General features: G+C 36.3%; 1 protein-coding gene across 1 annotated transcript in view; it reads left to right on the forward strand.

The window, feature by feature from the left end:
* The window catches only part of LOC123547014 (attractin-like protein 1), a 117,823-nt gene that overhangs the window by 42,870 nt on the left and 49,941 nt on the right, over positions 1 to 25,012 (forward strand). The window contains exons 8-14 of the mRNA XM_045333749.2: positions 442 to 634; positions 1,990 to 2,144; positions 5,000 to 5,084; positions 5,477 to 5,553; positions 8,922 to 9,077; positions 13,663 to 13,775; positions 19,291 to 19,447. Of these exons, the coding sequence (XP_045189684.2) occupies positions 442 to 634; positions 1,990 to 2,144; positions 5,000 to 5,084; positions 5,477 to 5,553; positions 8,922 to 9,077; positions 13,663 to 13,775; positions 19,291 to 19,447 (936 nt within the window). The remainder of the gene's footprint in view (positions 1 to 441; positions 635 to 1,989; positions 2,145 to 4,999; positions 5,085 to 5,476; positions 5,554 to 8,921; positions 9,078 to 13,662; positions 13,776 to 19,290; positions 19,448 to 25,012) is intronic.

Genomic DNA, 25,012 nt, shown 5'->3' on the forward strand with positions numbered 1-25,012 from the left:
GATTTGTCATATTTTACACTGTTTCACTACTTGCTGCAATGTTAAGTCATGTACCTGTGGCTTTGTTAGAGATTTCACTCTGCAAGACTGTAGTTATGGCCCTTGATTTAGTAATGGCCTAAAAGTTTGTGTCACTCACGTCTCAAAAAGTATTTGTCCAGTATTCATGATTAAACTATAGGAATGTTCTTCAGCATCTAATGTTGTGCACCTTGGGTTTTATTTTGCACCCCACCCCACAACACACTCACAAAAAGAATAAATATTACTCTTCTGTTGTGTTTCTTGAATCTTTTGTAGTATATATACCCAGTGCCAGGGTATTATGAAAAAGTTGACATAGTTTTGCATTGTTATCCAGTGTCTTCACATCTAGTTTTATTCTCATGATACTAAGATAATTTTATTTGACCTGTGAGTAGAGTTTTTCTTTATGAACAGACACAGAGGACCTTGAGATGAGTACAGTGAGTACAAATGGAGCTCTTGTAAAAGGTGGTTATGGACATTCCAGTGTATATTATGAAAAGACTGGGGAGATATATGTATATGGAGGATATATCTCTGGGATGAGCAGCACTCGATACTCACTGACAGACAAACTCTATTCATATCATCCTGCCAATAAGCAATGGTAAGCTTACATGTAACTGTGAACGGCTGTTTATTACATTCTCATTTATTGGCTCCGTTTAGTTTCAGTGTGCACCCAAGTTTTGTTTTGGAGTTCACTCTGCATGACCAGAGTTATGGCCCTTGACTTAGTCAAAAATATGCATTAAGGTGGTATCACGTTTTGAATTTCCGGTGAATGACAAAAAACAGAGAACATTTCAGTTCTTTCCAAAAATCGTTGTTATGATTCAACCAAATAGTTTCCTTTTCCCACCAGAAAGGAACAATTCTTATATCTTAATATCGAGGTTTGGTACCGTTATTACAGACAATAAACTAAAACAATAGAAATTCTTACGTGATTTCAGTGAGCTCAACAAAGCAATTTCAAGCAAATATATTGATAAGTTACATACTACAATTTCCTACCAAGGTACTTACAAAAAACAATGCTTATGCAGAATGGAAAGATAAAAATAATTTTGACAGATCATGAAAACTAATGACAAATTTTGACAGGTATATGATGACTCATGACCTGATTAAAAGTTTTCTGTTATTTCTACCTTCAAGTTTGATTTGCTTTAAATTGCTCTTTAATATTTTAGCTTACAACTCAAATTAAAACAATAAAAGAATATATTGTTACCTTACTGTTGTTTTGTCTATCCAAATCTCATAAGAATTCCTAATGTTTCAGTCATTTGTCACTAATTAGAGCAACTCACAGTGTTGCAATCATACAAAACACATCCCTTATTTTCGCATAGATATTGAGGATTTATCTAATGAGCACATGATTGTATTGGAAACAGAATTTTAATACCGACAGTGTATTGCAATAATGCTGAAATATCCCAGCCGTGACTTGTCCTTAAGGGTATAAAAGTTTGTGTACCATGTATCTCAAGAAGTATTTGACCTAAAGTTATAACTTTAGAGGATTGTTATATAGCATATGAAGTTGAGCACTTGGTGTTCTGTTTGGGATTTCGTGCAGCCAGACCAGAGTTATGACTTAGTAAAAAATATATGTAAAGTGCTTAAAAGTTTTAGGTTGCATAATTATATCTTAAAAAATATTTCATCTGGAGTCATGAAACCATGTACAGTGACAGAAAGTTTTGGGGCACCAGTGTCCTATGGAGACACGTCTAATTGTTATTGAGTTCTATCTTTAAGAAGAAAGTAATCATGCTGGGTTTAATGCTGGGTTTAATATTTTTTCTTTGCCATCCATATTAATGACATTTCGTCATGACTGCCTGTTAATGAAACGTGCAGTACTACCTTAAAACCAATAAATTGTGTGTATGTTGTTAATGTTGCAAGCTGTTTAAGATGATATTCATTCATGTTATATTTCTGTTACAGGAAAATTTTAGCGGGGAGTGGTTCAGTAAGATATCTTCATTCTGCAGTATGGCTCGGTGAGCTGATGTTAGTGTTTGGTGGGAACACACACAACGATACATCCATCAGTTATGGAGCAAAATGTTACTCTCCTGATTTCATGGCCTATGATCCAGGTATATTTGGAGTTGTAATGTTAGTCTCAAGATACTCTTTATTTCAGTTTCACTTCTCTTCACGTCAGAAACATTTGCATTTTTAAAATGTGTACATTTCTCTTGTTTATTAGTTATGCCTGTATACAGTTAATTTGAAAATGCAAATATCTACAGATTCAAAAGAAAATGTTCCTAAAGGACTTTGTGTATATTTTTGCTTAATAGATAAGAGGAATATGGTGAAAGTGAAGTTAAGATATAAATAAATTGACGAGGATTTCTGATTATAAAAAATTCAGTTGATTCACATGTTGTAAAGTGCTAGGCAGATAATGTTGACATATTTAAAAACATCAGCATTGTGTTGCTACCCTAGAATGCACCCCATTTTGACTAATTTTGATAACTCGATTGATGTTTGATTAAGTTACGGCACTTTTATGAAACTTTTTAAGATATGCTAGCTTTTCACACAAATGTATATAGCGTTTTAATAAATAGATGCTAAATTTTAGAAGGGTCAGGTAATTTTGTAGAAAATTGTCTTCAGCATTTTAACTGTTTACTTAAACGAAATAATTAAATGTGCACATCTTTATATTTGGATAAGGGCTCCGGAAATTTTGAAAACTCAATCGGTCCGAAACGAAATCACGACATCGGCGCTACCTCACCCACATATACATGTACAGTACTATATTTGTAAAACATGATATAAATATAGTAAAGAAATTAGTATGTCATGCATTAAAAATGATTTACAAGTCACCGCGAGTTATCATACAATAAAAACAGTCATTCAGTATTATTAAATTTCAGTGTTTTTTTCCGAGAAAATACTTGCAAGAATAAAATTGCCGAGGCATTGTTTTCTTGGCACCGTGTTCTAACCTTGCTAGTCTAAAAGCCAACGCATGTGACTTCGGTACCGTATACACAGCAGGAACTTTTGTGATGTTTCCTTATTATTTGACGGATAGTTATAAAATACAATGCGTCAAAAGTGATTTACTCGACACATAGTCTCTGCCAAACATCCTCAGTATCTTTTAGAGCACTCTGCCTCGGACCAAATGTGTAGGTTATGTGAACGCCGAGATCGAATTTCCCGTGTGTAGGGTACCAAAAGGTCACGTGGGTTGGCCGTCCAAATCATGGTACCGATCAATCTACGTGGATATTTCATTTCACTGGCGTTGTGCTTCAGTAAGCAACGTATATATTCTCTTCTGATGTAAAAAAAAATTCTTTTTGAAACGTTTTCCGATTTGATACACTGGCCGTTCTGCCAATCTGCTTTTCTTTATCATTCTGTTTGTCAGTCCATTTTTTTTTGTACAGTCTGGTTGTAAAGAAGATTTTCCGTACTTGTTTCAGACGGACTGCCAAAAGTATTGTGTAATTTTTACGAATCAAGTAATTAAAAAAACATTTTTATCGGTCTTCCATGTTTTGTCTCATTAAATGCAATGACCATTTTGTTTCTTTTTACCCGTCTTCAAACATGGCCTTTTGAAATAAAACAATCTGTTGGCTTATGGTCTAAATAAAACAAGTTGGACCCAGTCAATAAATTTGGATCAAGTCAGAGGCATTTGGGTCTATTCAAAAATGTTTAATGCACTGCTGTCGGCTGCCTGCAAACATTCGCGAGCACTGTAGTGTCACTTGCTTATTACGGACCGATTACTAAGGTTACAGTCAGAATGCTTGACATGTTTATTGATTATCTGAGGGTGCGATCTACAATTTCCTGCATCAGGTGACCATTTATTGAGATTTCAGACCAAGATTTATACTTTTTCTCCATTTTTACCAAACAGATTTTTTTGTTTTTTTCACTTCACAAATCGGTCTGAAAAGTCAAATATCAGTCCAAAACCGGCAAAATTCTGGAGCCCTGATTTGGATAGATATTGCCAAAGTGGAATATTTGCATATATAGATACATTGTTTTAATAGTTTTGGACATTTTCCATTCGATTTTACAAAAAAGAAACCATTTCTGTTTTGTCTGTTGCATATCAGTTTGCCTTTTGAGTTAAAATAAGCAGTATTGGGAGACATGACAAGTAACACACTAAATTTTGAGGGAAGAATGCTAAAAATGTCTAAGTGCACTTAGACTTCTTCACATTCACCACTTCCATCCTCCCCCACCCGGTGTGCTTTTGCCAAAAGCAATCTATAGTTTTATGTATAAGTATAATAATTTTACCAGAATTAAAGAGAAGACCATCCTAGTTCGGAACTATTATACCCCCATAAACAATGTTTAGTAGGGGATATACTGGAGTCATGTTGGTGAGTCTGTCAGTGCATCCATACATGCACTTGTGATAAGTCTTGAAAGGGTGGATGGATTGAGTTCATTTTTAGTACACATGTGTACAATTATAAGATGTAGGGGAGAATTAATTTCACATTAAATTAGCATCAGTTGTAAACCTTATCCAGGTGACATGCAGAATGCTCAACCCAGATCATTAGGTCCGAGGTGAAAGTCACACTTGGAGGGCAAAGATAAATTGGCTTGAATTTGTGTCCCCCTCCATATCTTCTTAACCACAGGAAGGATTTTCATAAAACTAACATCAGTTGTTAAGCTCATCCACCAGATTGCTCATCCCAGATCACCAGGTCAAGGTCTCACTTAAGTGTCAGAAGTCATGAGCACAACATTTTACTTTCCCTATATCAAAGTGGCGCCTGGGGGTATTAATCACTTCAGTGATAGCTCTTTTTTGTGTTAGTCTACAGAAAATTTTTGAAGAAGACAGGAAGGAAGAATTTAATGACATTTTAATCTATAGAGAACATCTTGGGCCATAAATTATATATAATTGCCTTAATTAAATATATTCATGTTTCAGAGTGCAACTCTTGGAGATACCTGAGTTCTGTTGATCTTTTGCCAAATGGTGCTAGATATGGACACATTGCTCAAGCTTATACTGCGTAAGTTATCCTCATCTGGTTTTCTTTCTGTCAGAATCTCATATCAATTCAGTTTGCATAAAAATATAGTATAGAATGTATGGGAGGATAGATGTCACTGCCACAACTTACTTCCAACTGCATACTATTTAGGAATTGGCTAATTTATAACTGTTAGGACAAAACTCCCATAGATATCTGTAATCAGTAAGAATGTGCATAGTTATAGATTTACAGGTTACTATGCAGAGGCCAACATTTCATGGCTATCCTGTGACCAACCAGTCCTAGTCATTTTCTAATGTAATAGTTCACTTGTAGTTTGTTTGTAGATACTGATATGTTTGAGATGATTGAACCTGGAAAATGTTTGATATAAAAATGAAAACCAGATGATAATCTGTCAATTTCAGCTCAGATAGACCGTACATGTATATATTTGGTGGATTCACTGGTGTGATGGAAAATGATGTCATGATTTATGAACCAGGTAAACATTTTTTCATATCTTACAAAGATAAATGTTAGAAATCAGTCTGAATTATAAATTGATAAATTATTTGGTCCAGCAGTCTGTTGACAGATATACAACACAGTATCATATTATGCCATTTGATGTGTTTAGTTTATGCTTTTAACTATGACATAAAGTTTCAGTATTGATATTTATATTTTTAGCTCACCTGAGCACAAAGTGCTCATGGTGAGCTATTGTGATCATACAGCCATGTGTGTGGACGTGCGTCTGTCCGTCAAGTCGTTGTCCGTCATCAACATTTGTGTTTAAACGACATCTCCACCAAAACCACTGAATGGATTTTGATGAAACTTGGCGTGGATGTACATTGGATGGTCCTCTATCAAAGTTGTTCAAATGGTCTGCTTGGTTGCACATAGGGGGCGTCGGAGCTAAAAATAGGAAAATCTTCAAACAACATCTCCTAAACCGATGGTCCGATTTTGAAATAATTTCACACAAATGATCCTTATGTCACCCCCTTCCAACATTGTTCAAATTATTTTAATTGGTCAAAAAACAAGGCAGCCAGAGGGTGTGGTCATTTTTCCCCATATGTATACAGTGGAAACTTTAAAAATAAATTGTGAAGCTGCTAGCCCGATTTTGAAATAATTTCACACAAATGGTTCCTGTGTGACCCTCTACCAAGATTATACCAATTTGTCAAAAAACATGGCCACCATAGGGCATGGTCATTTTTCTATATCTGTATACAGTGAAAACTTTAAAAATCTTCTTGTGTGGAACTGCTAGCCCGATTTTAAAGTAATTTCACACAAATGGTCTTTTTTTGACCAACTACCAAGATTGTCGAAACTATTCTGATTTGTCAAAAAACATGGCCACCAGAGGGGGTGGTCACTTTTCCCTATATGTATGGAGTGGAAACTTTTAAAAATCTTCTTTTTGGCCGAGTTTTCCAAGAAAAATCTGGCTTGTAGATTAGGGCTGTCTTGGCGGAAGGGAGGCGGATGGATAAAATAATGAGTCTCATGTTAACCTTTTTGTTAATCTTTTTGTTCATTCATTTTTCTCAACAATTACTTATCCAAACTCCAAGAAACTTGGTCAGATGGTCCAAAGTGAGAATGGGGTCACTGGGTCAAAGGTCAAGGTCACAGGGACCTGAACATTGAAAATGGTTTCCGCTCAATATCTGGACAAGTATTTCACCTAGGACCTTGAAACTTCATAGGTATGTTGGTCATGATGTGTACATGACCCCTATTGATTTCGGGGTCAAAGATCAAGGTCACAGGGATCTAAACATTGAAAATTGTTTCTGCTCAATATCTGGACAAGTATTTCACTATGGACCTTGAAACATCATACATATGTTGGCATACATGTCATACGTCCCGGATTGTCCGGGATTGTCCCGGAAATCACATACGCATCCCAGTGTCCCGGACAGTGTTGAAATGTCCAAGAAAATTAAAAATACAGAAAAACAAAAATAGCCCCCCCAAAAATTAGTTTTTTTTGGCCTATAAATTGTTGAATTTTACATGAATTAAACACAATAAACAGTCACCGGTGTCACATTGTTTATTCCTAATTATCCGATAATCAGTTTCATGCCCTCGAGCGGGACACATGTTGATTAAGCTAGCTCCGATCACCACTCATATTGCGCACTGCAATCTTTTGATAACCCAGATTAATTTACAGTCAGCTATTTTGATGACCCTGATTATGAATTGACAAAATTATGCAATCAATAACAGTTTTATGATAATTTAATATTAGGAACAATAGCCGAAAATCTCGTTGTTGTTAGCAAAGAAGTATAAATACATTATTTATTTTATAGCTCTTTGTTGTTAGCACGTAGGCGGTGAAGCTACATGTAGCCTTGATTGGAAGAAATGGCTGATAACGGTCAATTAAACGATAATTATTTTAAAAGGTTGTAATCTTTCAAAATGTAGATTGATAGTCACACATATTCTAAATTAAACTTTTGACTATTGAATGCCTTTGCCGGCCGATCCTTGAAAATTGACCCAACCCGAAATATTTTATATCGATTTTATCTACAAGATTTATTTCATTCCTTTGAGGATTCCATTTTGTTAATGATTAGGTAAACTTTTAAGCTTTAAAAAGATATCAAATAAGCTGGATTCTAAATCACGATGACCAGGTTAATTCTTCATATATAGCAAGTTACCTCGGGAACGCAACCAATTCATGTACCGAACTATAGACGTAAATTACCCTATTTACCTCCCTTAGAAAGCTAGACGACATTTGCAACAAATTATTCCTAAGCGAGGGAACAGCGTTTATCTCCGGAAACTGCATATAATTTTATGATATTTATGCATGAAACAGACGAATACTAATGTCACGGTGTATGTCCCGGACAAAAGGTAAAAATCCCGGAAATTTTAACTCAGAATCCCGGAAAGGTTCGGAAAAATTATGGCATGTATGATGTTGGTCTTGATGTGTACATGATTTCGGGGTCAAAGGTCAAGGTCACAGGGATATAAACATTGGAAATGGTGTTTTTCTTACTTTTATTTTTTTTTACACCAATTTATTTCTTTAATTTCATTTTCTACCTGTCCATTTCTTTTTTTCCCTTTTTCCTTCAGTAGTGCTTATTAATTTGGGGGTTATTGATTGTATGCCTTTATTAGATCTTGAACTAATTATCACCTAATTTGGAAAAAACGCCATCAGACGTTAGCTGCATGTGTGAAACTGCTAGCCTGATTTTAAAATAATTTTACACAATAGTCCTAGTGTGACCCTCTACCAAGGTTGTTCAAATTATTCCGATTCATCAAAAAACATAGCCGCCAGAGGGCGTGGTCACTTTGCCATATATGTATATAGTTAAAACTTAGAAAATCTTCTTGTATAAAACTGTTAGCCCGATTTAAAAATAATTTCACACAAATTGTCCTTGTATGACGTTCTACAAATAATGCTCAAATTTTTCTGATTTGTCAAAAAAACATGGCCTCCAGAGGGCATGGTCACTTTCCATCAACAATTTCTTTAAACAACATCTCAAAAAACACTGAATGGGTTTGATGAAACTTTACACAAATAATCTCTTGGTAGCTCTCTTTCAAAGTTGTTCAAATGGTGCCGGTTCATTGAACATATTGGTCTTTTTGGTTAAAAAAGGTTTTCAGCTATCAGACTTTAAAAATCTTCTTCTCTAGAGCTTTAATGTTTGGCATGTGTGATATAAGGGTTGACTCTCTACCATACTTGTCCAAATTATTGCCCTAAGGTCGAAAATGGCCACGTCCCTATGTGTGACATGTACTTACTATAGGCTTATATATTAGAAACAACCCTCTTGTTTTGTTTTGCAGGATCATGTTCTGTTTATACTGAAAATACTACATGTGTGAATAGTTTGCCAGGGAGAGTTTGTGTGTGGACAGACAAAGGCTGTTTGGATAGACATGTTGCTCAAGAAGAAAACATCACTGATACTGCGCAATACACAAGTTGTGAACCTTTAAAAGGTAAGCTGGGTCAAGTACATTAGTTTTTAGCTCATGTAAGCAGGTTCCTATGTGGCTGAGCAATTAAGGTTGCTGGCTGAATCAGCTGCCCCTCACTAATGTTGGTTTGAGTTGACTTGTTCTACCCGAGTGCCAGCCCAGTGAGTGAGTGAGTTGGATTTTATGGCAAACCGACACAAAAAGGCCATATATCGCCGAAAACAAGCGTTTTGAAAATGTAAATTGTAAAGCATCTCCAAAAACCATGTAAAAATGTATAAACATATAAAGGGTTAAAAAGTAAATTGTAAAGCATGTCTAAAAACATTTATGTAAAAATGTATATGCATATAAATGGTTAAAATATTAGTGGCAAACAATAATATTGCAAAATATGTGAATAAAAATAGATGATGTTCAGATTTTGTGATAAATGCCTGTCTGCTTTAAAAAGGCCAAAATATTGCCGACTGAAACTGTTTCAAACAACTCTTTCAAAGATTGAATGTCATAGTACGTACTGCGCTGTGGAGCAAAGTCCTCACAGTCGATTAAAATATGTTTAGTAGTAAGCGGTGTTTGACATAGTACACATTCAGGTTGACCTATTCGACAACAGGAAAGAAAACTTTCTCCATGTGGACAGATCTGTCCACTTTGCGACATTCACCTAAAGTAGGTTTAATATCATGAAGTTTATTGAACGAAGCATTGTTCCAGCCCATGATGAAGTAATGCCCAGTGGGGCATTTGGGGTCTTCCACCATCAGAAAAGTCATATAACCAAAATTGTGTTGGTGCTCAAGGTGAGCTGTTGTGATCACGGTTTCTGTCAAAACTGGGTCATCTAAGTTCAAAAACTAGGTTAATATTTCATATCATAAAAAACCTTGTTAACACTTTCTTCTTGATCTTCATTAGACATTGTTAGAATGTTTGTCTGTATTAAATCAAGGATAAGTTAGTAAAGCTAAGCATTAGGTTAAGTTTTGGGAAAAACCTTTTCAGTACTCCAGATGCCACGTTTTCTGTCAGATCTTCATGAAACCAGATCAGAATGGATGTTGAATGAAATATATATATATCTAGGTCATCTAGGGTAAAAAACAAGCTCACTAAGTCAGATCATACAAAAGCCTTGTCTAGAAGCCACATTTTCTACCCGATGTTCATGAAACTTTGTCACAAAGTTTGTCTTCATGAAATCTATATATAATTCAAAAACTAGGTCAACAGAGATAAAAAATTAGATCACTGAGTCAATTTTGTAGACTAGAAGCCACATTTTGTACCTGATCTACATGAAATTTTGTCAGAATGTTTGTATAATTCTAGATGAAGTTGGAAACTCTGTATACTAGATTGAATGTTTGTTGTAATGAAGACTTGGTCAGATTGGATACTAGATTACCTTAGATAACAGCTAGGTCAGATGAACGATGCAGGGTCTTCACAGCCTTCTTGTTTTAAAAGGGGTTTGCCAGGGCTTAAAACAGAAAACCTTTAACTATTTAAGTCAAATCTTAGAAAATCTGTGGACATTTTAAAAGCTGCATTTTCAACCTGATAGACAGGAACCCTGGGTGAAGTGTTTGACTTTATTGGAGTTCGGAATTTGAAACGCTAGGTCATATCATAGACAACCCTTGATAACATTCAGGAGACCCCTCTTCTCTTTTTGATCCACGTGAAACCTAGTAAGAATGTTTTTGTCGAGCCTGCTTGCGGAAACGAAGACATAGTTGTCCAGATGGCTGTTCAGTGTATGTGCATGCGTCAGTGCATCAGGACCATAACTTTGACATGCATGGAGCAATCTTGTTTATATTTGGCGTTAATGTTAACCTCAGTGAGACAGAGTGTCATGCCTAAACCTCAGGTTCCGCTCTCAAAGGTCAAGGCCACAGTAGGAGATCAAAGGCCATGTCAGATCTTGTCCAGCCCATAACTTTGACATGCATTGAGGAATCTTGTTTATATTTGACATGAATGAAAACCTCATTGAGACGGAGTGTCGTGCGCAAATCCCAGGTTCCGATCTCAAAGGTCAAGGTCACAGTAGGAGATCAAAGGCCATGTCAGATATTGTCCATCCCATAACTTTGACATGCATTGAGGAATCTTGTTTATATTTGACATGAATGAAAACCTCAGTGAGACGGAGTGTTGTGCGCAAATACCAGGTTCCTACCTCAAAGGTCAAGGTCACAGCTGGAGGTCAAAGGTCATGTCAGATCTTGTCCTGGCCCATAACTTTGACATGCATTGAAAAATCTTGTTTATATTTTGCATGAATGTTTAACTCATTGAGACTGACTATCTCAGAGGTCAAGGTCACAGTTAGAGGTCAAAGGGCAGGCTCAGCATGTTGCCTGTGGGCATCTAGTAATGTCATCTAGGCCGAATTGAATACTGGGACGTCTTGGGACAAAAACTAGGTCACTTGTCAAATCAGAGGAAAACCTTGTCAAGATCACATTTCTTCCTATCCTAATATTTTTGACATCTGTTCATTATGTTTGTCTTTATGAAATCTGTTGCATTTTGAAACTGTGTTACTTTTGTAATTAAACTGTTACACTAGGTCTATGACCAAGAAATTATTTTTATATAGGTATTTTTCCTTCGTTAATTTTCGGAATTTTTGACACAGAAATATTGTAAAACTCAATTTTGACTTTAATTTGTAAATTAATTGTTAGAAAACATTTAGGATGTCTTAGCATAAAAGTAAAATTTCCTTGTAAATATTTGGAAAAAATCATATTTTGCTAGATTTTTAGCTCACCTGTCACAAAGTGACAAGGTGAGCTTTTGTGATCGCGCAGCGTCCGTCGTCCGTCCGTCCGTCCGTCCGTGCGTGCGTAAACTTTTGCTTGTGACCACTCTAGAGGTCACATTTTTCATGGGATCTTTATGAAAGTTGGCCAGAATGTTCACCTTGATGATATCTAGGTCAGGTTCGAAACTGGGTCACGTGCGATCAAAAACTAGGTCGGTAGGTCTAAAAATAGAAAAACCTTGTGACCTCTCTAGAGGCCATATATTTCACAAGATCTTCATGAAAATTGGTCAGAATGTTCACTTTGATGATATCTAGGTCAAGTTCGAAAGTGGGTCACGTGCCATCAAAAACTAGGTCAGTAGGTCAAATAATAGAAAAACCTTGTGACCTCTCTTAAAGGCCATATTTTTCATGGGATCTTTATTAAATTTGGTCAGAATGTTAACCTTGATGATATCTAGGTCAAGTTCGAAACTGGGTCACGTGCGGTCAAAAACTAGGTCAGTAGGCCTAAAAATAGAAAAACCTTGTGACCTCTCTAGAGGCCATATATTTCACAAGATCTTCATGAAAATTGGTCAGCATGTTCACCTTGATGATATCTAGGTCAGGTTTGAAACTGGGTCACTTGCCCTCAAAAACTAGGTCAGTAGGTCAAATACTAGAAAAACCTTGTTACCTGTCTAAAGGCCATATTTTTCATGGGATCTGTATGAAAGTTGGTCTGAATGTTCATCTTGATGATATCTAGGTCAAGTTCGAAACTGGGTCACATGCAGTCAAAAACTAGGTCAGTAGGTCTAAAAATAGAAAAACATTGTGACCTCTCTAGGGGCCATACTTGTGAATGGATCTTCATAAAAATTGGTCAGAATGTTCATCTTGATGATATCTAGGTCAAGTTCGATAGTGGGTCACATCAAAAAGTAGGTCAGTAGGTCAAATAATGAAAAAACCTTGTGACCTCTCTAGAGGTCATATTTTTTATGGGATCTGTATGAAAGTTGGTCTGAATGTTTATTTTGATGATATATAGGTCAGGTTTCTGTATGAAAGTTGGTCTGAATGTTCATCTTGATGATATCTAGGTCAAGTTTGAAACTGGGTCAACTGCGGTCAAAAACTAGGTCATTAGGTCTAAAATTTGAAAAATCTTTTGACCTCTGTAGAGGCCATATTTTTGAATGGATCTTCATGAAAATTGGTCAGAATTTTTATCTTGATGATATCTAGGTCAAGTTCAAAACTGGGTCATATGAGCTCAAAAACTAGGTCACTTTGTCAAATAATAGAAAAAACGACGTCATACTCAAAACTGGGTCATGCGGGAACAGGTGAGCGATTCAGGACCATCATGGTCCTCTTGTTAGTCTTGTTAGGCCATAGAATCGCCATTTCTAAAAATATCAACTCATGAAGGTCCTACTGCCACCCAATGATGTATAGTTTATCTAGATCTTGCAAAATGAAGCTGCAATTCATGAAAAATCGTTAAGGATAACTTCAAACTGTGTGTTTCATAAATACAGCTTTGTCCATGAAACTGGTTAGATATTGTCATATAAATAGATGCTAATACCACATTTAGAATTGTTTGTAACTGATTCTTGCAAAATTTGGAAGAAATTTATTTAAAAAACAAAAACTAAAACACTGTCCGAAGAATTGTTTAATCAAAACAGTAATGTTTTAGAAAGCATACACCTACACAAGCAGTAAGTTTGGTAACAGTTTTGTTGTTCAGGGAATACTGATGATAATTGGCATTATGATATTGCATTGTGACATTGTCTGCACAAGATTTGTTTATGATACATTTAGGTGCAGCCGAATATTGTAGCCAACAGAAGTCATGTGGCTCGTGTCTGTCCACAGCATTTGATTGTAAATGGTGCTCCAATAATTGCTCCACATCATGCTCTCTCACTGAAAAGGTAGGATTCAATTTGTTATTCACCTTTTAATCCATTTTTAGCTTGACTTTCTGAAGAAAAAGTAGAGCTATTGCACTTGCCCCGGCTATTGACTTAAAACTTAAAATAGTTAAACTGTTTCTGGATGATAACTTGAGAACGCTTGAGCCTAGGATCACGAAACTTAATAGGGAGGTTGATCATGACCAGCAGATGACCCCTATTGATTTTGAGGCTCGACTTTGACATTGGCTTACTTCTGTGACAATGCCTTATGATTATTACTACACAGAAATGTTCCCAAGGATTAGATTATGTGTCGCACACATGACCCATGGTTGTCGGTGAAAGGTCAAGGTCACTATTGAAGGTCAAGTAAACTTGTAACCACTCCACTTTTATGTGCATTGATGGATTATCTTAGTACTGCACACAAATATTCCCCATGATGAGACAGTGTGTCGTGTACATGATTTATTCTTGTAGGTCAACTTGAAATTTAAGTTAAAATAGTTTTTGTTTCTTAGTTCCTAAATGCATTGAAGCATTTTTAGCTCGACTATACGAAGTATAAGGAGAGCTATCCTACTCGCCCCGGCGTCGGTGTCTTTCCGCGTCCCCACCTTGGTTAAAGTTTTGGTGCACTTTCTCTTTTTTCAACATATCTCTGTAATTACTTGATGGATTTGATTCAAACTTAAAATACTTATTCCTCATCATCATCCACATCATCTGACATAAGGGCCATAACTCTGGCACCAATGTTTCATGAATTATCCCCCCTTTTCACTTAGATTTTCAGGTTAAAGTTTTGATGCACTTTCACTCTATCTCTGTTATTACTGAATGGATTTGATTCAAACCTAAATAGTTGTTCAACATCATCACCCACATGATATGACACAAGGTGCATAACTCTGGCACCATTTTTTCATGAATTATTCCCCCTTTTTACTTAGAATTTCAGGTTAAAGTTTTGGTGCACTTTCACTCTACCTCTGTTATTACTGAATGGATTTGATTCAAACTTAAAATAGTTGTTCAGCATCATCACCCACATCATATGACACAAGATGCATAACTCTGGCACCATATTTTCATGAATTATTCCCCCTTTTTACTTAGAATTTCAGGTTGAAGTTTTGGTGCACTTTCACTCTACCTCTGTTATTACTGAATGGATTTGATTCAAACTTAAAATAGTTGTTCAGCATCATCACCCACATCATATGACACAAGATGCATAACTCTGGCACAATTTTTCATGAATTATTCCCCTTTTTACTTAGAATTTCAGGTTAAAGTTTTATGCACTTTCACTCTATCTCTGTTATTACTGAATGGATCTGATTCAAACTTAAACAATTGTTCAACATCATTACCCTTATCATATGGTGCAAGGTGCATAACTCTGGGACCAATTTTTCATGAATTATTTCCACTTTTTACTTAGAATTTTAGGTTAAAGTTTTGATGCACTTTCACTCTGTCTCTGTTATTACTGAATGGATTTGATTCAAACTTAAAATAGTTGTTCAACATCATCACCCGCACCATATGACGCAAGTTGCATAACTCTGGCACCAATTTTTTATTAATTATTCCCCCTTTTTACTTAGAAGTTTAGGTTAAAGTTTTGATGCACTTTCACTCTGTCTCTGTTATTACTGAATGGATTTGATTCAAACTTAAAATAGTTGTTCAACATCATCACCCACACTATATGACACAAGCTGCACAACTCTGGCACCAATATTTAATGAATTATGCCCCTTTTTGCTTAGGATATACTTATATAGTGATACATTTTATCTTTACCTCTCTTATTACTTTAAGTTGATATTTTTGACATAGACTCAGGCTATTGTGCAATATCTTCATCCAAAATTGGAGTCATTAAACACTCCAGTGACAGCTGTAGTTTCCTCAGATGTGCCCAGTTTCACTATCCAGCATCGAAATAGTCGAGCACGCTGTCTCCTGTGACAGCTCTTGTTAGTCTTACACTGTTGCCAACAACCACAAGGGACAAACACTATTGAAGTGTTGTACCAGTAGGGGACTTCTGTATTGCCACTGCAATACTCAGTTACTTGTTATGTCTCCCACCACACAGTGGTGTGGGAGACATATTGATTTACTCCAGTCTTTCCGTCCGTCCGGAGCCATATCTAGGTAATGGTTGGGAATATTTATTTAAAACTTCATATACTTGTTCACCACTATGAGTTCTTGCGGCCCGTCAAGTTTCAGTCAGATTGCCCAAGTAACACCAGAGTTATGGCCCTTAGAAGTTTCTAGTGTTAACTATATAGGGTACTATAAATATGGCAATTTCTGAATCATAACTTTTGATATATTTGACCTAGAACTATGAAACTTAAACAGAATTTAGATCACCATAATGTGGTTGTCTACACACAATTTCAGTCGGATTTATTTGTAAATTAAGAGTTATTTCCCTTTAATTGTATAAAAATCCACATATTTGTACATAACAAACTTACCATTTGGTAGAATTTCATTAAATGTCTTTCATTCTTTTCCATGAACATTTATTGTAAACATGTGAAGTTGTGTACCCACACCTGGTCATCCCCTTACCTTGATCACACACCTCCCCCCCCCCCCCCAAAAAAAAAAAAAAAAAATTCTTATTTTAGATTTTTTTCAAACAAACTTCATATACATGTTCACCACTATGAGGTTATGGGGCCCATCAAGTTTCAGACAGATTGCCCAAGTAACACCAGAGTTATGGCCCTTAGAAGTTTCTAGTGTTAACTATATAGGGTACTATAGATATGGCGATTTCTGCATCATAACTTTTGATATATTTGACCTAGAACTATGAAACTTTAACAGAATTTAGAGCACTATAATGTGGTTGTGCACAGACATTTTTGTACGGATTTCTTTTGTAACTTCAGAGTTATTGCCCTTTAATTGTTTAAAAATCCACATATTTGTACATAACAAACTTACTAGCTATTTGGCAGAATTTCATTAAATTTCTTTCATTCTTTTCTGTGAACATTTATTATAAACATGTGAAGTTGCACACCCACACCTGGTCACCCACTTGCCTTGGTCACACCCCCTCCCCCCCCCCCCCCCCCCCCCCCCCCCCCCCCCCCAAAAAAAAAAATATATATATAAAAAAAAAAAATTTTCATTTCTTATTTTAGATTTTTTTCGAATTCTCCCAGTCATGCCCACCACTGATCATGCATCCTCTTCCCCCCCCCCCCCCAAACTTCACCCTTTTACCCATTTTTTTTTTTTTTTTTTTTTTTTTTTTCATTTTTAATTTTCAATCAATATTTATAATCAACATGTGAAATTTTGTTTCCTCTCCCGTTCCCCTGCACCCCCACCCCCTAAAAAAATAAATATAATATACATATATATATTTCCATTCCTTATTTAGCTCAACTATTCGAAGAATAAGTAGAGCTATCCTACTCACCACGGCATCGGCGTTGGCGTCACACCCTGGTTAAGTTTTTCGTACCAGTCCACATTTTGACAAAGTCTTTTTAATCCCCCGCCGTGGCGGAGGGATTATAGGAATGGTCTGTGTCCGTCCTTCCGTCCGTCCGTAACAAAATCGTGTCCGGTCCATATCTCCTAAACCCCTTGAAGGATTTTCATGAAACTTGGGTCAAGTGATCACCTCATCAAGACGATGTGCAGAACCCATGAGTCAACCTTGTCGGTTCAAGGTCAAGGTCACAACTCAAGGTCGAAGGTTTGAGCCTGCCATTTTGTGTCCGCTCTATATCTCCTAAACCCCTTGAAGGAATTTTATAAAACTTGGGTCAAATGATCACCTCATCAAGACGATGTGCAGAACCCATGAGTCAGCCATGCCGGCTCAAGGTCAAGGTCACAACTTAGGGTCAAAGGTTTGAGCCTTCCATTTTGTGTCCGCTCTATATCTCTTAAACCCCTTGAAGGAATTTTATAAAACTTGGGTCAAATGATCACCTCATCAAGACGATGTGCAGAACTCATAAGTCAGTCATGCCGGCTCAAGGTCAAGGTCACAACTTAGGGTCAAAGGTTTGAGCCTTCCATTTTGTGTCCGCTCTATATCTCCTAAACCCCTTGCAGGATTTTCATCAAACTTGGGTCAAACGATCACCTCATCAAAACGATGTGCAGAACTTATGAGTCAGCCATGTCGGCTCAAGGTCAAGGTCACAACTGAAGGTCAAAGGTTTGAGCCTTCCATTTCGTGTCCGCTCTATATCTCCTAAACCCCTTGAAGGAATTTTATAAAACTTGGTTCAAATGATTACCTCATCAGAACGATGTGCAGAAATTATTAGTCAACCATGCCAGCTCAAGGTCAAGGTCACAACTAAGGGTCGAAGGTTTGAGCCTTCCATTTGGTGTCCACTCTGTATCTCCTTAACCCCTTGAAGGATTTTCATCAAACTTGGGTCAAATGATCACCTCATCAAGAACTCACAAGTCAGCCATGTCAACTCAAGGTCAAGGTCACAACTGAAGGTCAAAGGTTTCAGCTCTGTATCTCCTAAACCCCTTGAAGGATTTTCATGAAACTTTGGTCAAATGATCACCTCATCAAGACGTTGTGCAGAATTCATGAGTCAGTCATGTCAGTTCAAGGTCAAGGTCACAGCTAAAATCAAAGGTTTACCCTTTCACTATCCATAGCAGTGGCGGGGGATTTAGCTGTCCTTCAGACTGCCTTGTGAGATAAAGCTTTGAAACTTTCAACACTTGTTTACCATCACCATGTCCAGTTATAGGCAAGAGTACATAACTCTGTCAAGCATTTTGATTGAATTATGGCCCCTTTTGACTTAGAAATCTTGGTTAAGTTTTTCGTACCTGTTCATATTTTGACAAAGTCTTTTGAGATAAAGCTTTGAAACTTTCAACACTTGTTTACCATCACCATGTCCAGTTGTAGGCAGGAATACATAACTCCATCAAGCATTTTGGTTGAATTATTGCCCCTTTTTGACTTAGAAATCTTGGTTAAGTTTTTCGTACCAGTCTACATTTTGACAAAGTCTTTTGAGATAAAGCTTTGAAACTTTCAACACTTGTTTACCATCGCCATGTGCAGTTGTAGGCAAAAGTACATAACTCCATCAAGCATTTTGGCTGAATTATGGCCCCTTCTGACTTAGAAATCTTGGTTAAATTTTTCATACCAGTTTATATTTTGTGTAAAGTGTTTGACATATGGCTTTGAAACTTTTATATCTTGTTCAGTATTATAGTCTCTATCAATAGGCAAGAGTACATAACTCTGTCATCTTTTTTGGCTGAATTATGGCCCTTTTTGAACTTGGAAATTGGTTCTGTTTTCATATATGTCCATGTTTTGTCAAGACTATTTGACATATGACTTTTAAACTTTAAACACTTGAAACCTGTGGTGATTATTCTATTACTAAGTCATTGTAAGATACTTTTGATTTATATTCTCTTGCCTATATAGTATATAACAGCTGAGTTGACCAACATGTTTACACATTGTACCATTTTTCCACAGTATATGGTTACAGCAGTGCGAGACTGTCCACATAAGTACAACACAATTTGTAATAAGTTAAACAACTGCCACGCCTGTCTGGAACATGAAGAATGTGTGTGGGACAAAGTCAAGAGATCATGCAGCTATAGTCAGCAAGAGCACCATTCATTCTTTGGTATGTGTTTACCTTGTAACCCATAGTACTGTTGCCATCAGTGGTAGGGGAGACCAATTGATTTAGTGCTGCCATTCAGTCTGTATAACACAAAGTTTGTCCATGCAATTCCTCTGACACCATCTGGTAGATTTTCAAGAAACTTCACAAAAGTGATCATTTCCAAGCCTATTAGTGCATATTGTCTGTATCTTATGGTTTGGTGGTATTAAATGGAGAGATGGCCCTTGATTCATCAGATCTTATGATGTTCTGGTCACTTCTGTTTCATTATTGGACAGATTTCCACCAAACCTTACATATGTGATCAGTGCAAAGCCTTACTGTGCATATTATCAGCATGTTCTGGTTCAGTGATTTTCAGTGGAGTTTTAGTCCTTGATTTGTCATGCTCAGATACACTAGGAGGGTTTACACCAAACTTCATGAAAGTTATCATTAGCCAAGCTGAGTTGTGCATGTTTTGGGTTTAGTGATTTTAAGCGAAGTTATGATTCTTTATTTGTCAAATATTATGATGTTTCGGCAACTTCTGTTACTGCATTGGGCAGATTTCTTCTAAACCTTACAGGAGTTATTGGTGTCAAGCCTAGGTATGCATGTTTTGCATATTTCTGTTAATTGATTTCAGTAGAGTTGAAAATTGTCTTATTTTACAGTGGTTACACTACTTGCCATTGATGAGTGTGAATTCAGCATTATCATTGACACGTTTGTTACAATTTAGTGTTCCCCAAATAAACTGTTTTGGTCCTTATCACTGTCTTACTTATACAGGAACATTATTTTATATTATTCTGCCAAACATCCCTGTTTATGGGTTTATGGAGGATCATGTTGCAAATAAACGTTTCAAAATAAATTTTGTAACAAGGTGATGAACATTGTCGGTGATAACATCAAATCTGAAAGTACCATTAGTATAAGGTATCTGGGAGATTTTCTAGATGAAACGCTGAACGTCAAAGTGCATGTTAAAACGGAAAGTCGTACAGCTGTGTTGCACTAATAAAGAAATAAGAGTATTTGTAAATATCTAATAAAATTTGCTACAGAAATTCTTGTTTTGTCACAAGTTATTTCACATTTGGAGTATTGTAATGTTGTACTATATGGTATAGCAGAGTGAAATAAGGAAATAAGCGAAATGAAATTTATTCGAAATATGCGTGTTTTAAACCAACATTATATTTGACAGTTCTAAGTAATCGCTTTATGACCTGCATTGGTTACCTTTCACAGCAAGGATCAGATTTCGAATACCCTCTTTCATGTACAACTGCTCTGTCTGCTCTATTTGACTGAGCTTTTCTCTCCATAATTATTGTCCCAATAGACCAGGTTTGAGGTATTCAGGAGCTACAGAGATGTGCTGTCGTTAATTTTCAGTAAAAAAGTCTTTCAATGACAGAAGTTATAGTATTGCAGGTCCGAGACTGTGGAATGATAAATTATATACTGTTGAAACTCAGTATCTCAAATTCAAAGGGATCGCGATTTTACTACGAGATAACCAAAATTTGACTTAAATTGATATTTTATGGACATGTTTTGGAGACTGGACTTTAAGATGTCTTCAAGATAGCCAGTTTTTGAGATAAATGGGTTTGAGATACCGAGTTTCAACTGTTTGAGTATAAGACAGTCTTAATCTTTAGGCATTTTTTAAAAAGCATCTGGAAACATTCTATTTTCAAGATTTTTATGCATTGTTTTAAGACACAAAACTTAGGTATTGTGGTTTGTGGAGATATGTTCGCTATATTTTTGTTCTTTTCCTTTATTTTGAATTTGGAATTATGTACTCTTTCTTCAGTATATAGATATTTTTTTATGATCATCAAGATGTATCGTAAGGACATATTTTAAAACTTATTGTACAATGCCATTGAATATATACTAAATAAAATGAGCGTTTGACAAAATTAAAGTTTCATTGGGCAGAATTTCACCTAACTTCATAAATCAATGTGAAGCATAGTTGTGCATATCATTGACATGTTCTGGTTTAATGATTTTTAGTGGAGTTATGACCTGTGATTTATCAAATTTTATGATGTGTGTGCTTATCTATACTATAACTACACATTGTGTACCCATCAAATCCTATAGTTTCATTATGTTCAATTCTAATATCCTTGTCTCTGGTTAAACACTCTTAGGCTATAATGACGTCACGTTGACGTGCGGTGACAAAGTTTTTGTTACGACCAAGAAAGAGCGCTTCTATATTTTATCTACTGTTTTAGATTAAGGGCATATTAGAATTGAAATAATTTATAGCAAAAGAGTGTTATAACGCTATTTATACACTCTGGCGATAATACGTCATACAAATAATTTCACTCGGGCTGCGCCCTCGTGCAATTATTACGCCCGACGTATAACAGCCCATCGTGCATAAATAGTGTTAAAGCACTCCTTTGCTATAAATCATTTCTTAAATAAAACTAGGTATATGTCATCAGCATGAAAAAGACTTTCATGTCTAATTATTATCCCCCGCCGATGAAATTGGGAGGTGGGTATTGAAATGGCGTTGTCCTTCCATGCGTGGGTGCGTGCATTTGTGCGTGTGTCCGTCGGTCCGCAGCCATTTCTCAGTAACTAGAAGGTAGAATTTCATGAAACTTGAAATAAATATGGACCAACATGGTACTGCGATGATGCCCGTCAAGTTTTTTTTGGGATTGGTCAATTTCCCTTAGAGTTATTGCCCTTGATTTGATGAAAAATCCACGTCTGCAGCCATTTCTCAGTAACAAGCTGGTTGAATTTCATGAAATTTGAAATAATTATGAACCAACATACTTCTATGATGCCCATCATTTTTAGCTCACCTGAGCCAAAGGCTTATGGTGAGCTTTTGTGACCGCTCAGTGTCCGTCGTCAGTCGTCCATCGTCAGTCGTGCGTCGTCTGTCCGTCAACATTTTCTAAAAAAAATCTTCTTCTTGAAAACCACTGGGCAGAATTACACCAAACTTCACAGGAATGATCCTTGGGTGGCCCCCTTTCAAAATTGTTCAAAGAATTGAATTCCATGCAGAACTCTGGTTGCCATGGCAACCGAAAGGAAAAACTTTAACAATCTTCTTCTCAAAAACCAGAAGCCCTAGAACTTAGATATTTGATGTGAAGCATTGCCTAATGGACCTCTACCAAATTTGTTTAAATCTTGACCCCGCCCCAGGGGTCACTTGATTTTACATAGGAAAATCTTAAAAAATCTTCTTGTCAAAAACCAGAAGCCCTAGAGCTTAGATATTTGACATGTAGCATTGCCTAGTAGACCTCTACTTAAAGATGTTTTTCACAATTATTTCTAGCGGACAGAATTTTTTGTAACTCTGCATATTTATAGATTGATGTATGACAAGTTAAAATAAAAAATAAAAATAATAGGTACCCGTGCTTCTTTTTTCAATACTCAAAGTATATTAAGAACACCAAATCGGTATTTTGTCCGAAGAAACAGTACATACATGTCATAATAAAACTACTGCAAACAAATATTTATTCGAAGTTTCACTCTGATGTTACTGTTTATGCATCCGAATTTATAACACCACTATAACTAAGCATAAAATGTCAACATATAGATATATTAACTCAGAAAAAATTACTCTTGACAGATGTCGAAAGTATCTGAAACTGAGAAAAACACGAAGTATTTCTTAATGATATGAAAAATCTAGCGGACAGAATTTTTCCATATTTTATATTATGTAAGCTAGAACTAAGACAAAAAAATCTAAACCAGAAAAATAATATCGACCCGTGCTTGTTTTCAAGAAAAATTAAAAAATATTCACTCCACCCACAAAAGTATTTTTTCATTACCCCACCCACCTAAAAATTATGAACATTTTTTTTCTTACAAAACAAATTGCACAATGTTATTATCAGTTCCTTAACCAATATTCTTACTCACATGCGGTATAATGCTCCTTTAAGGTTGCATGCCTCTAGGTCAAATACTTTTTGAGATACGTGCTACACAAGCTTTCACATCCCATTTACGTATATATTTGACCACGTCAAGGGACATAAATCTGTTTTTATTGAGTGAAACCTCAAATAAAAGCACTGGTGCACAACTTCGCATGCTGAATTTAATTCTTGTGTGGTTTCATGACTCTTGGCACATATAATTTTGAGGTACATGCGACACAAATGTTTAGACACTTTATGTACAATGTGACTATCAAGGGCCATAACTCTGGTCTTATTACGTGAAATGCGGGATGGGACACAAAAAGTATAACAACATTTTTAGGAAGTCACATTTGAAATTGAAGGAGATATATCTACGTTAAGATTTTCTGGAATTTTATTTGACTTGGAGTCGGCTGCATCATTACGGGACGAAATAGTTTACTTTCAAATTGGCTGTCCACAATGTATTCGATTCGAGCACTTCCTACAACTACTCCTCCAATAAAACACCATCACTTTTAAAGGTAAAATATGGATGCACGACCTATATTGTCAGTACATACGATATATTTTGCGCGAGTGCGCTGCATATCCGACAATTATGCACTTTCGGCGGCGAATTCTGAACTTTACAGCAGATATCGCTTGCTGCGCGATTGAGCTGCGCACAAAATATTGTGATGAACTCCTTTAAATTATTCAAATCATGACCCCAGGGTCAAAATTGACACCGCCCCAGGGGTCACTTGATTTTACATAGGAAAATCTTCAAAAATGTTCTAAAAATAAACCAGAAGGCCTAGAGCTTAGATATTTCAATTGTAGCATTGCCTAATGGACCTCTACAAAATGTGTTCAAATCATGACCCCTGGGGTCAAAATTGACCCGCCCCAGGGGTCACTTGATTTTACATAGGAAAATCTTCAAAATTTTTCTAAAAATAAACCAGAAGGCCTAGAGCTTAGATATTTCACATGTAGCATTGCCTAGTGGACCTCTACAAAATTTGTTCAGGTCATGAACCCCGGGATCAAAATTGACCCTGCCCCAGGGGTCACTTGATTTTACATTAGAAAATCTTCAAAAAAATTCTAAAAATAAACCAGAAGGCCTAGAGCTTAGATATTTGACATGTAGCATTGTCTAGTAGACTTCTACAAAATTTATTCAAATCATGACCCCGCCCCATGGGGTTACTTGATTGTACATAGAAAAATCTCCAAAATTTTCTAAAAATAAACCAGAAGGCCTAGAGCTTAAATATTTGACATGTAGCATTGCCTAGTGGACCTCTACAAAATTTGTTCAACTCATGACCCCGGGGTCAAAATTGACCCTGCCCGAAGGGGTCACTTGATTTTACATAGGAAAATCTTCAAAATTTTTCTAAAAATAAACCAGAAGGCCTAGAGCTTAGATATTTCACATGTAGCATTGCCTAGTGGACCTCTACAAAATTTGTTCAAATCATGACCCCCGGGGTCAAAATTGACCCCGCCGGAGAGGTCACTTGATTTTACATAGGAAAATCTTCAAAAATGTTCTTAAAATAAACCAGAGGGCCTAGAGCTTAGATATTTGACATGTAGCATTGCCTAGTGGACCTCTACAAAATTTGTTCAACTC

This window comes from Mercenaria mercenaria, chromosome 9, assembly GCF_021730395.1.
Source record: "Mercenaria mercenaria strain notata chromosome 9, MADL_Memer_1, whole genome shotgun sequence".
Classification (NCBI taxonomy): domain Eukaryota; kingdom Metazoa; phylum Mollusca; class Bivalvia; order Venerida; family Veneridae; genus Mercenaria; species Mercenaria mercenaria.